The sequence below is a fragment of the Ranitomeya imitator genome, chromosome 2 (assembly GCF_032444005.1).
Source record: "Ranitomeya imitator isolate aRanImi1 chromosome 2, aRanImi1.pri, whole genome shotgun sequence".
NCBI lineage: Eukaryota > Metazoa > Chordata > Amphibia > Anura > Dendrobatidae > Ranitomeya > Ranitomeya imitator.
In genome coordinates, this window is record NC_091283.1 from 672,937,659 (window position 1) to 672,952,117 (window position 14,459).

Genomic DNA, 14,459 nt, shown 5'->3' on the forward strand with positions numbered 1-14,459 from the left:
GCCTGGACCTTAACCGGATCCATCTCGATAGTAGAAGGGGAAAAGATGAACCCCAAAAATGAAACTTTCTGCACACCGAAGAGACACTTTGATCCCTTCACGAACAAGGAATTAGCACGCAGTACCTGGAAAACCATTCTGACTTGCTTCACATGAGACTCCCAATCATCAGAGAAGATCAAAATGTCATCCAAGTAAACAATCAGGAATTTATCCAGATACTCACGGAAAATGTCATGCATAAAAGACTGAAAAACAGATGGAGCATTGGCAAGTCCGAACGGCATCACCAGATACTCAAAATGACCCTCGGGCGTATTAAATGCCGTTTTCCATTCATCTCCCTGCCTGATTCTCACCAGATTATACGCACCACGAAGATCAATCTTAGTAAACCAACTAGCCCCCTTAATCCGAGCAAACAAGTCAGATATCAATGGCAAGGGATACTGAAACTTAACAGTGATCTTATTAAGAAGGCGATAATCAATACACTGTCTTAGCGAACCATCCTTTTTGGCTACAAAAAAGAACCCTGCTCCCAATGGTGATGACGATGGGCGAATATGTCCCTTCTCCAGGGATTCTTTCACATAACTGCGCATAGCGGTGTGTTCAGGCACGGACAAATTAAATAAACGACCCTTAGGGAATTTACTACCAGGAATCAAATTGATAGCACAATCACAATCCCTATGCGGAGGTAGGGCATCAGACTTGGGCTCTTCAAATACATCCTGAAAGTCAGACAAGAACTCTGGGATGTCAGAAGGAATGGATGACGAAATAGACAAAAATGGAACATCACCATGTACTCCCTGACAACCCCAGCTGGTTACCGACATAGAGTTCCAATCTAATACTGGATTATGGGTTTGTAGCCATGGCAACCCCAACACGACCACATCATGCAGATTATGCAGTACCAGAAAGCGAATAACTTCCTGATGTGCAGGAGCCATGCACATGGTCAGCTGGGCCCAGTACTGAGGCTTATTCATGGCCAAAGGTGTAGCATCAATTCCTCTCAACGGAATAGGACACCGCAAAGGCTCCAAGAAAAATCCACAACGTTTAGCATAATCCAAATCCATCAGATTCAGGGCAGCGCCTGAATCCACAAACGCCATGACAGAATACGATGACAAAGAGCATATCAAGGTAATGGACAGAAGGAATTTGGACTGTACAGTACCAATGACGGCAGAGCTATCGAACCGCCTAGTGCGCTTAGGACAATTAGAAATAGCATGAGTGGAATCACCACAGTAGAAACACAGCCTGTTCAGACGTCTGTGTTCTTGCCGTTCAACTTTAGTCATAGTCCTGTCGCACTGCATAGGCTCAGGTTTACTCTCAGACAATACCGCCAGATGGTGCACAGATTTACGCTCGCGCAAGCGACGACCGATCTGAATGGCCAAGGACATAGACTCATTCAAACCAGCAGGCATAGGAAATCCCACCATGACATCCTTAAGAGCTTCAGAGAGACCCTTTCTGAACCAAGCCGCCAGTGCAGATTCATTCCACAGAGTGAGTACTGACCACTTCCTAAATTTCTGACAATATACTTCTACATCATCCTGACCCTGGCATAAAGCCAGCAAATTTTTCTCAGCCTGATCCACTGAATTAGGCTCATCGTAAAGCAATCCAAGCGCCTGGAAAAACGCATCAACATTACTCAATGCAGGGTCTCCTGGCGCAAGAGAAAACGCCCAGTCCTGTGGGTCGCCGCGCAAAAAAGAAATAATAATCAAAACCTGTTGAATAGGATTACCAGAAGAATGAGGTTTCAAGGCCAGAAATAGCTTACAATTATTTTTGAAGCTCAGGAACTTAGTTCTATCTCCAAAAAACAAATCAGGAATAGGAATTCTTGGTTCTAGCATAGATTTCTGATCAATTGTATCTTGAATCTTTTGTACATTTATAACGAGATTATCCATTGAGGAGCACAGAGCCTGAATATCCATGTCCACAGCTGTGTCCTGAAGCACTCTAATGTCTAGGGGAAAAAAAAAAAAAACTGAAGACAGAGCTGAGGAAAAAAAAAAAATGATGTCAGGACTTCTTTTTTCCCTCTATTGAGAATCATTGGTTGGGCTCCTTGTACTGTTATGCTGTGCTATCAGGCAACACAGTGTGCAGTAATCAGCGCACATACAGTGATATGGCAATAACCCAAAAACAATAGAACAAGCTCTGAGACGTGGAATCTCTGCAGACTGCAATACCTGAACCTATCCTCACACAACTAAAAGCAGCAGTGGATTGCGCCTAACACTACCTATGCAACTCGGCACTGCCTGAGGAGCTGACTAGCCTGAAGATAGAAATACAAGCCTGACATGCCTCAGAGAAATACCCCAAAGGAATAGGCAGCCCCCCACATATAATGACTGTTAGCAAGATGAAAAGACAAAACGTAGGAATGAAATAGATTCAGCAAAGTGAGGCCCGATATTCTAGACAGAGCGAGGATAGCAAAGAGAACTATGCAGTCTACAAAAAACCCTAAAGCAGAACCACGCAAAGGGGGGCAAAAAGACCCACCGTGCCGAACTAACGGCACGGCGGTGCACCCTTTGCGTCTCAGAGCTTCCAGCAAAAGAGAATAGCACAGCTGGACAGAAAAAACGGAAACAAAAACAAAGTAACACTTATCTAGCAGAGCAGCAGGCCACAGGAAAGATGCAGTAGCTCAGATCCAACACTGGAACATTGACAAGGAGCAAGGAAGACAGACTCAGGTGGAGTTAAATAGCAAGGCAGCCAACGAGCTCACCAAAACACCTGAGGGAGGAAGCCCAGAGGCTGCAATACCACTTGTGACCACAGGAGTGAATTCAGCCACAGAATTCACAACACTACTCCTCCTCTTTTCTTGCGATTGCTATCCTCCTTACTTGCTTTGTGTTGAGGACACGTCCTACAAAATCCACACAGTGTCCTCCATCACACTCCTTTGGTGGATATACTTCTTTCTGGCCATATTTTATATTTTTCCCCATTTTTCTGTTTCTTTCATAAATAAATGCAATTAATATCGAAGAAATTTTACCACTGACATGAAGTACAATATGTCACGAAAAAAACATTCTCAGAATCAGCGGTATTCGTTAAAGTGTTCCAGAGTTATAACCTCATAAATTGACAGGGTTCAGAATTCTAAAAATTAGCCTGGTCATTAAGCTGCAAATTGGCTCCGTCACTACGGGGTTAAAAGCAATGAATGGAAGTTGGGGAGCGATTTTGTGAGTGTTATGAGGATATCATTGGCAAAATGGATAATTTGAATTATTTGTCTTTAACCCGGACTCTCCTAATGACTGGTGATGAAAAGTAGGGGGGAAAGCGGGCCCCCGTCTGGTGCAGTTTTTAATTTTAATTGGTTTAGAGGAGCTATGAGGAAGATATATCATAGCTTAGGGGCTAGCGTATAACCCCTCAGCCGCTTTTATAAAAGGGTCCCCTATGCCATGTCTCCCAAAGGGTTTATGCATAAAGGGCCAACTAAGGCAATCAAACGCCTTTTCAGGGTCGAGACTCAGGAGGAGAGTAGATTCTCCAGATTTTTTTTGACTGTTTCTATGAGATCGACTGCCCTTCTGATGTTGTAGCCACCTTGTCTAAAAAGGGACAAATCCCACCTGGTCTTTGTGGATCAAATAACGTAACCATTGATTCAGGCGTATTGCTAACATGTTTGAAAATATTTTAACATCAGAATTGAGAAGGGCAATTGTTCTAGTTTTTTAGGCTCCCTGGGAACAGAAGAAATTAGAATTATTATAATATGCAACAATTAAAGTGATCAGAAAATTAACTGATAAGGGGAAAAGAAAGTCCCGGGAACTAAATGGTTAATCTTATAGTCATGTGGGCCATATCACAAAGCATTACAAAACTTAGATATAATATCCCTATACTACCACAATGGAAAGCCAGTGTACAGAGAAAAAATTAAGCAGACTTTGTTTGTCAGGTGGGTTCTTGTCTTCATTGGTCTTTCTCGTTTCTTTTGATTTGTTTGCCACCCTAGGGGAGGCTTAGGTGATGGTAATCTTAGTTCCCCAGTCCGAGATCTCTGGAAGCAAAATCTCAGAGTTTTTTAGTAGGAAGGCAAGTCACTATGAACTTTCAAGGTTGCTGATTGCCCCTTCCCTCTAGCTGTAAGAGAGAATGGGAATTCACATCAATAAATGATTTGTCTCTGCCAGATAGTGGAAATGAGGGGGCAATAATGTCGCCTTTTCTGCAGTGTTATCCAGGATAGATCCAGGAACAGCTGGAAAGATGATCCTTTATAGTCGAGATTTCGCAGTGTACATGCTTTGGAGCCTAGAGCATCTTTAGTAGCAAAGTCATTATTATTATTTATTTATATAGCACCATTAATTCCATGGTGCTGTACATGAGAAGAGGTTACATACAGAGTTCTAGATGTCGTTTACAGTAAACAAATTTACAATGACAGACTGGTACAGAGGGGACTTGCATTCTACGGGAACGGAGCATATAATGTCACATGGTAAGGCTGAGGATCCCTATGTCCACAGAGCACGATGAGCTCTATCTAGCTTAACTTTGAATTTTGTATGTATTTGGAAGGCCTAGGATTCTATGGAAGATGGATTCCATGATTTTTGGGAGGTCCTCGCTTCCATCTTGTTTGGGAAGGTCCCTTAATTGGATATTATTGCATCTTCCTCTATTATCGAGGTCCTCCAGATGCCTATTAGCAGCCTCAAGAGCTTCTGCATGAGTGGACATGGATTATTGGAGCAGAGACAAAGGGTTACGTGTCTTGTCGTGGGCTCCTTCGAATGACACGTTCTGCAGTAAGTTTAATGTCTTGATCTGGGATCTGCATGTAGATTTTACCTCCAGATGAGGGTCCTAAAATCCTCATTAGTGGATATTTGTTGTAAGTAGGCATGTATTTTCTCAGGAATAGAGGATCTTAAAGGAGAATTAGTAATGGAAGCAGTGGAGTCAAGGTTATTGTTCTATTGTTCTGAATCCTCCATAAGGCCAAAAAGAAACGAGGTTGTTCCTAGGTCCTCTGGAGGGTCAGTTCGACCTGCAGAGGTGAGTGTCCTTATTTACGCCCTTTTATGGAAGTCTTTGTGGTTTGGAGGCATATTGGTTCACGGGATTTTGCTATAGGGTTTCCAGAAGCTTCTGTTGAAGATATGCAGATTTCTTTCTTAGGGAGTTTGTCCGATGATGGGTTATATTCCAGAGCTGAGGAAAAGAGATTTGAGGTAAGTATCACTGTCTCAGGGTATCCCTGATGAGAAGATAGAACAGAAGTTTGGTGGAATTTTGTTGTACCTGCTTTTTCAATGATGCATAGGGTTGTTTAACCAGTAATATTTGCAGAGTAAGAAGGTGTCAGGGCTCCAAGGTTGTCTTGAGAAAGGTCTGGTGGCGCACTACAATTTTGTGTCATTGGAGCAATCTGCGTGGAGGAGCGCCTTGGATTGAGCGATTCTCCGCTTTGAGAATTGTCGGGTCCACAAAGGAAATTGTCTAAAGTCCCAGAATTAGTTAATGAGGTCTGCGGGGATCCCGTTTTTTTTCCTGGACGTCTTTTTGTCCATTAGTTCTGGGGTAGGGATGGTGCGTAGCCCCTTTTATTTATGTTTTGATGATGGGTAGTAGAATCAGTGTCCTACATGTCAGTTTTCTCTTTCATTCAGATATTCCTGTGCTTTAAGGACTTCATAGTAGAATAGGGTATAGTGAAGACCATTAAAGTGTTGTCACAGTTTGTCACTTATACTTTGAAATAAAGATGTGGTAAACCAAATAGGCCACTTGATGACAGCAGAGAGCTAGAGAAGAGCCATTTATAATAAGGAAAGGCTCTTAGGCCTTTTTTCGCAATGTAATACATTATAAGATTGTCAAAGTTTGAATAAACACCCCCCACACGCTAAAACTGTACCTCAGTCAATAGAGCAACGTTTTCCCCTCCACTTTGCTCTGAGGATGGGGTGTCACTGCCAACGTTAAGCAGCAGGGAGCCAGCTGTGAATCAGCATTACATCAGCAAACACTCCAACATCAGAGCAGAGCAGAGCAAAAGAAAATATGATGCTCTTGTTGAAGTGATGTTTCAGGAAGCTGGAGAATCGCCATCCGGCAGAAATAGTTGCCGGGTAGAAAAGGCAGTATATTCTTTGCCCCATAGGAATAGTACACAACACTTTTTTATACAAGAAAATATAAACTGAAATTGGCACTTACTGCGGGGACAGTTTAAAGTCAATAGAAAAACTTTGCGGGATTACTTTTCCCAATACCAGATTTTAGATCTTTAAACATTCAAGGCCTCGAAAGAACTGCAGTGGAAGAAAATACTAGCAGACATGTGATGACACAAACCATTTGGAGGTTGTGCATCTAAATATTAATCCTGTCTGCCATATATACTTTGTTTTTTTTTTGACTGCTTGTATGTTGAGTTATCAATTTTTATGTTGAAGAAATATACTTAGGATATTGACTTTTTATGTAATGTGTAATCAGTAATGTTACCTCAACTGTGTGACAGCAAAAATTTATGTTTACAAAATGTATTCTCATTTCAGGAACTATTCTTGATCATTTGGTTGGTGAAGATGTAATAGCTGATTATCTGCTCTATACTCTTAATGAGCATAGACAACACAGGTAAGTGTGTCAATATTAATCTCTGAGTTCTCCTGTCCTTAGTACCCCATTTCTCTTCACCGACACAACTGCTGTGCATTAGATAAAACACACTTCTACTCTATTGAACTCTCTTGGGCTGATGGAAACATATCAGTTCTGAGGAATCTTCAACATGATGCAATTACATACTGAGCGGGATTGCAGTAGTAATATAAATGATAAAATAAAATTTAGCTCACCATCTTGAGGGTATTCGGAGCCCAGAAGAGCCTTGTCAATTCATGGAAAATGCAGATGTGCATTTTGCATTAATATAAATGCCACCTCTTATGTATATGACCTTGCTTTAACCCCTTCATGGCCCAGCCTATTTTGACCTTAATGACCTGGCCGTTTTTTGCAATTCTGACCAGTATCCCTTTATGAGGTAATAACTCAGGAACGCTTCAACGGATCCTAGCGGTTCTGAGATTGTTTTTTCATGACATATTGGGCTTCATGTTAGTGTAAAATTAGGTTGATAATTTTTGCGTTTATTTGAGAAAAAAAAGGGAAATTTGGCGAAAACTTTGCAATTTTCAAATTTTGAATTTTTATTCTGTTAAACGAGAGAGTTATGTGACAAAAAATAGTTAATAAATAACATTACCCACATATCTACTTTACATCAGCACAATTTTGGAAACACATTTTTTTTTTGCTAGGAAGTTATAAGGGTTAAAATTTGACCAGCGATTTCTAATTTTTACAACAAAATTTACAAAACCATTTTTTTTAGGGACAACCTCACATTTGAAGTCAGTTTGAGAGGTCTATATGGCTGAAAATACCCCAAAGTGACACCATTCTAAAAACTGCACCCCTCAAGGTGCTCAAAACCACATTCAAGAAGTTTATTAACCCTTCAGGTGCTTCACAGCAGCAGAAGCAACATGGAAGGAAAAAGGAACATTTAACTTTTTAGTCGCAAAAATGATCTTTTAGCAACAATTTTTTAATTTTCCCAAGGGTAAAAGGAGAAACTGGACCCCAAATGTTATTGCACAGTTTGTCCTCAGTACGCTGATACCCCATATGTGGGGGGGGAACCACTGTTTGGGCGCACGACAGGGCCATTTGACTTTTTCAATGAAAAATTAGCTCCAATCGTTAGCGGACACCATGTCGCGTTTTGGAGAGCCTGTGTGTCTAAACATTGGAGTTCCCCCACAAGTGACCCCATTTTAGAAACTAGACCCCCCCCAGGAACTTATCTGGATGCATAGTGAGCACTTTAAACCCCCAGGTGCTTCACAAATTGATCCATTAAAATGAAAAAGTACAAAAATTTCTTTTAGCCTCAATTTTTTCATTTTCACATGGGCAACAGGATAAAATGGATCCTAAAAGAGGGGGCGTGGCTATGTAACTGAGGAGGAAAGACGCACCTTATGTGAGCTCCAGCAATCCTGAACTTATCCTGCCACTTGGACCCTTAATTAACACACTGTGCCGGCTGGTACTGATACCGCATAGTCTCAGGAACCCAGCGAGCCCTCCGGACGGCTGCGGTGAGGATCTGAGACGAAGCAGCGGCGGTGGCCTGGACGGGCGGCAGACTCCACATGCAGCGGTGGCCATCTTGTGAGTGCACGCGCTGAGGAGACCAGACACAGCGCCGGCTCTTCCTGGTGTCGGGCGTCCTCCCTTTTGGAAGCGGCGCTCCCCGAACACAGCGGTGAGCGGGGGCAGAAGGACCGGAGGTGGACGGCGGTGTCCGCGGGGGGGCACATCAATACAGCGCGCGCCCTGACAGTGGGGGAAGCGGCGCTCTCAGCCTCATCTGCGGCGCAACTCAGGAGGTGAAAGATTAGCCTGACACAGCAAGGAGGTGGCACGGTGTGTGTGCCCTGAAAGATTGGGCCCCGTGCCCCCTGCCATACTAGCACTCCTCCTGCCAGCGCCATAACTTTAGAGGGGCTAACCCTCCCCCCCCTCGCTCTGCTGTTCCCCCTGTGGAGCCTGTGGATCTGCTCTAACATACAGAGCCTGGGTGCATATTAAAACTGCTGCATATAACACTCTCAATATCCCAGCTGCCCATCTAGCGGTCTCTCTGGAATACAATCCTACATTTAACTCTGCTGTGACTGGATCTGGAGAGTGCACTGTATACACATATAACTGTAATTAACCAGTGGAGGCCTCTAGCTGCCTGCCATGCATCACTCTAAGGGAACAGGGGCTGCTGATAAACTAAGGAAGTATGCCAGGGAGGATCCTTCTGATAGTACACGCACTCTCAGAAATAACCCTGCACAAACCCAACGTAAAAATCGTCTTTCTGATAGTAATGAGGAGGGAGAACAAGATGAACTGACTCTTAAACAGGCGTCAGAGCAGCTAATGCAAGCTATATCCCTCACTAGATCATCTCTCACAGAAAAAATTGAGGACGTGCATACTGAGGTGGGTCGACTGCGGCATGATATGCAAGCTATGAGAGGGCGTATTTCGGAGGTTGAAACAAGAGTGTCTCATATAGAGGATACCATCACCCCTATGGAGGCTAAGTTGACAAAAGCCGCTGGCTCAGTAAACGCCTGGAAACAAAAGGCAGATGACTTGGAAAACAGACTGCGTCGTAATAATAACCGAATTATTGGTCTGCCGGAGCGTTCGGAGGGTCAGCAACCCGAACAATTTCTAGAGAACTGGCTTAAGGCCTCCCTGGGGGAAGAATTTTCTTCAACTTTTGCAGTGGAGAGAGCGCATAGGGTCCCAACAAGACCTCTTCCCCCTGGAACTCCACCCCGACCCTTCCTGGCACGTCTTCTCAACTGTAGAGACAGAGATGCTATTCTTCGTCTGGCGCGACAGAAGGGCCCTATTAAATTCAACAATGCTACCATATCGATTTTTCCGGATTTTTCCATGGAACTCCAAAAGCAGCGAGCGCGGTTCATGGACATCAAGAAACAACTTAGAGATAAGAGTATTATTTACTCCATGCTTTATCCGGCTCGACTGCGCATTGTTCATGATGGTTCCACCTTATTCTTCACGGATCCAGCGGAGGCGGCCGAATGGTTGCGGTCTCACAGGGTGTCTAATGTGAAAGACTCCTAATTTATGCTCCTTGTCCAATGGTAACATAAATGGAGCTCTCTAAGTGGGTGCTAAGGTTGTTAACAATACCGGACGCTGGATTCAGTGAGTGTATCCCCTTTTATATTTGACCTTAGGAGTACAGGATCTTACTCCTCTACTGTTCAGTTTTTGTTAAATTGTTTTTTTCTTCTGTTAGATTTAATTAGTTTTAGTAGGTATTTGGATAAGAACCGCCTCCAAAGCCATTATGACTTCCCATGCGTAATCAGCGGACTTTTCTCACCATCAATGCATACCATGTTTTTAATGGCTAGATATGGGGTCTGAGTTGATATGTATGACATGGAACATTCGGGGTATTAAATCACCCCGGAAGAAAATCAAGGTGTTCTCTCAAATTAGACGATATCATCCTCATATTGTGGCCCTGGTAGAGACACATCTAACTAGAGATACAGCCAGAGGTGTACAGAAACCATGGGTACAGTGGTATGCTCACGCGTTTCACACTAGTTACTCGAGAGGGGTGTCACTATTAATACACAAAGACGTCCAATGGGAGGCCCAGACGACTCGGCGAGATCTAGAGGGACGTTTTGTTTTTGTTCATGCATTAATTAATTCCCGCGAATACGTCATACTATGCATATATAACCCCCCCCAGCTAATACTTCAGTACTTAAGATGGCAATGAGCTTTGCATTAAGCTACCCGGACGCACATGTTATTTGTATGGGTGACTTCAACTTAGTTATGGACAGTAATTTAGATAGAATGCGATTGGGAGATGGGTCGCTTGGGGAATCTTTGTCCTCTTCCTCTTCTTCGACCCCGACTCAGTTAACATTGTTCATGGAAGGTAGCGGCTGGATAGATCTATGGAGGATGCATCACCCCGGGGAGAGGGGATATACCTGCCACTCATCCACTAGAAGTTCCCTTTCTCGCATAGATTATATCTTCGGATCCGGTGACCTGGTGCGGTGGGTGGATAGTGTGGAACACGGTAATAGAGGGGCCTCGGATCATAGTCCGATTATTCTTAAACTTGTGTTTGGGACGTTGAATAATGGTAGAGTATGGAAATTGAATCCCTTTTGGCTTAAACTAATAGATTCGGACGATAGGACAGTTGACCAGCTGAACTGCTTTATTCAGTCCCACTCAGAACTTCAGAACATTAACTTATTTTGGGATACACTTAAGGCATATCTGAGGGGTTGTCTGTCTTCTACGATCTCATACATTAAAAGGGTAACATCGAGGGAGGATGATGAGATTGAACAATGTTTGAGAGATGCTGAGGCAATATATACAGCTGACCAGACTAATGATAATAGGGTTGAGTGGTTGACTCTGCAAAGAATATACACCCAACACATAGACACCAAGTCTAAACGTAAGTTATTTTTTACGCGACAATCGTACTTTGAAATGGGGAATCAAGCGGGGAAATTTCTGGCCTACTTGGTGCGTCAACATAATACATCTAACATGATATTGCAAATTCGCTCACCGGACGGCTCATTGAATTCCACTACTGAGGGAATACTACAATGTTTTTATAACTATTATAAGGGGCTGTATGAATCTAAGAGCGGTTTTGATGTTTCCGATTGTCTGGGATATTTGTCCGATATAACACTCCCTGTGCTGAGTTCCGCCCACCAGACCTTTATGGACGCTGAATTTACCCTGGAGGAAGTGGAGCAAGCTATAACAGACATGGCCTCTGGAAAGGCTCCTGGGCCAGATGGCTTCCCTGTAGAGTTGTATAGGAAATACCGGGGGATACTGGCTCCGCTTCTACTGAAAGTATTTAAAGAGATATGGAAGGGAGGGTGTCTACCAGATACTTTTTACGAGGCACATATCATTGTACTTAAGAAGGAGGGGAAAGATCCTTTGGAATGCGGATCCTATCGTCCTATATCCTTGGTAAATGTGGATTATAAGATCCTTGCCAAGATACTGGCTACCAGGTTGAACTCCATTATACTGGATATTATACATCCAGATCAAACTGGCTTTATGCCCGGTAAGAGCACCTCTATAAATATTAGACGGGTCCAGTCGGTGATTCAGTACAGTTCTTTGTTACCAGACAATGCCTGGGCATTGGCGTCACTGGACGCAGCCAAGGCGTTCGACTCACTTGAATGGCCCTTTTTGTCCGCTTGTCTGCAGAAATATGGCTTTGGGGAGAAATTTTTGAAATGGGTTGGTGTGTTATATCTGAAACCCAAAGCCCGTATAGTTATTAACGGCTCTATGTCTGAACCTTTTTCACTATATAGGGGAACTCGTCAAGGGTGCCCCCTCTCTCCGGCCCTATTTGCTTTAGCAATAGAGGCATTAGCTGTGCGCTTGCGTTCAACTCCTGGTATTGATGGTATTAAGATAGCGGACCGCACTGACATCATTGGTTTGTATGCTGATGATATGATAATATTTATGGATAGGGCAGAAGAAACGTTGCCAAAAATAATTGCTACCATAGATAAATTTAGTGGGTTCTCGGGCCTATATATTAATTGGGATAAATCTGCCCTATTACCTTTATCTCAACACCCAGCACCCAGTCTTAGTACTCTTTCTTTACTGCCCATAGTGTCCAAATTTAAGTACCTGGGCATCTACATGTCCCAATGCAGTGGGTTGGACCTACAGCTCAATGTTCTTTCCCTGTTGGAATACACTAAATTGAAATTTGCATCTTGGAGTAAGCTTCCATTGTCCGTAGCAGGCCGCATTAATCTTATAAAAATGATTTTGCTCCCTAAATTCAACTATTGTCTTCAACATAGTGCAGTAACCATACCAAAATTCTTCTTTACCAGTTTAAATTCTCACGTTACTTCATTTGTGTGGGGGAAAGGCAGGCCCAAGCTCAAACTGACTACTCTGCAAAGACCTAAACAGGAGGGAGGAGCGGCACTGCCAGATTTCTTTTTATATTATTTGGCGGGACAGGCTAAAGCATTATGTAAATGGATGCCTCATAACTATCTCCCTAATTCTGAAAATCATTTAGTTAGTTCTGTTGGTGCTAAGTGTCCGCTGGGTCTTTTGGAATCGGGGAAAATAAGTGCTCCTGGTTTGCTGCCTATGATTCGATTGGCGAGATCCACTTGGAAGAAATTAGGAAAGTTACTGGATTTGGGGACATTGTAGCCGAGATACCTCTGTGGGATAACAGTTATTTTCCGATGTTAGTGAATCACCCGTCTACAAAATTTTGGGTTTCCTACGGGGTTCTTTTGTTGGGAGATTTATATGACCAGGGGGTTTTTATGTCCTTTGAACAACTGCAAGATAAATATGACCTTCCAAGATCTCAATTTTTTCGATACCTGCAACTCAGATCTGCCTTTCAGTCATTTGTCAGGAATGAGGGGATGAACCGTAACATCTCCTCTTTGCCTCTGATAGGTATTCTTAAGTCCCAGGGCCCTCAAGGTCTTATCTCGTCCCTATATACATATCTGTTATCAGCGGGAACGAACTCTGTTATGGATTCGGTGAGAGGCAAATGGGAGGGGCTTTTTCCTGATATGCAAAGTGAGGAATGGGAGGATATTTTGGAATCACCCCTCAGAGTCTCCCCATGGGCCAATAATAAGATGACCCAATTATATATAATCCACCAGTCATATTTGACTCCATTGAGACTTTGTCGGATGGGTCGATACTCGACGTCGGAATGTTTGCGTTGCCACTCACCTGACGCTGATTTTGCACACATGATATGGCAGTGCCCCATAATCTCTCATTATTGGAAGGAGGTGACGTCATTATTAGCTTCAATACTATCAATTCCAATTCCTCTTGAACCCTTAATTTGCCTGTTTGGAGTGTGGGACGAGGAGGCCTGGGAACACTATACGGGGATTTTTCTACGAGAAACACTTTTCTTGGCAAGGAAGTTGCTAGCTATGCGGTGGATGGGGAATTCACCCCCCTCCGTTAGGTCCTGGATTGAACTGGTGAATACAGTCGTCCCCTATGAGCGTACTCTTTACCAAAATAGGGGCTGCCCGTATAAGTTCAGTAAAATTTGGGATAGATGGAATGCCTTTCATCTCACTCTGTGACCTGATTAAATGGGAGAAATGTGGTTTACCTGGTCCTTTGATCTGCAAATATTGCGCAATGGGAAAAGAACAAGATAAATAATATATTTGGCTTTGGTCAAGTGGCGGTGTAGAAGCTTTGGAGGTTTAGTTGGGTTGTAGTTTAAGAACCCTATGTTCTGACTGTTTTTCTAAAAGTAAAATGATTGACATATGTATGTTCTGTCCTTTCCAATCCCTGTAATGTAACCACGCAGATTAATGACAAGGACAAATATGTATGCTGTAATTTTATTCTATGTTTAATAAATAAACGAATTAAAAAAAAAAAAAATGGATCCTAAAATGTGTTGGACAATTTCTCCTGAGTACGCCGATACCTCATATGTGGTCACAAACCACTGTTTGGGCACACGGCAAGGCTCGGAAGGGAAGGAGCGCCATTTGACTTTTTGATTGAAAAATTAGCTCCAATCGTTAGCGGACACCATGTTGCGTTTGGAGAGCCCCTGTAGGCCTAAACATTGGAGCTCCCCCACAAGTGACCCCATTTTTGAAACTAGACCTCCCATGGAACTAATCTAGATGTGTGGTGAGCAGTTTAAACCCCCAAGTGCTTCACAGAAG

General features: G+C 43.1%; 1 protein-coding gene across 4 annotated transcripts in view; it reads left to right on the top strand.

The window, feature by feature from the left end:
• The window catches only part of MTG1 (mitochondrial ribosome associated GTPase 1), a 321,942-nt gene that overhangs the window by 247,571 nt on the left and 59,912 nt on the right, over positions 1 to 14,459 (top strand). For all 4 annotated transcript variants that reach the window (XM_069753046.1, XM_069753049.1, XM_069753048.1 and 1 more), the window contains one exon: positions 6,606 to 6,687. In XM_069753046.1, the coding sequence (XP_069609147.1) occupies positions 6,606 to 6,687 (82 nt within the window). The remainder of the gene's footprint in view (positions 1 to 6,605; positions 6,688 to 14,459) is intronic.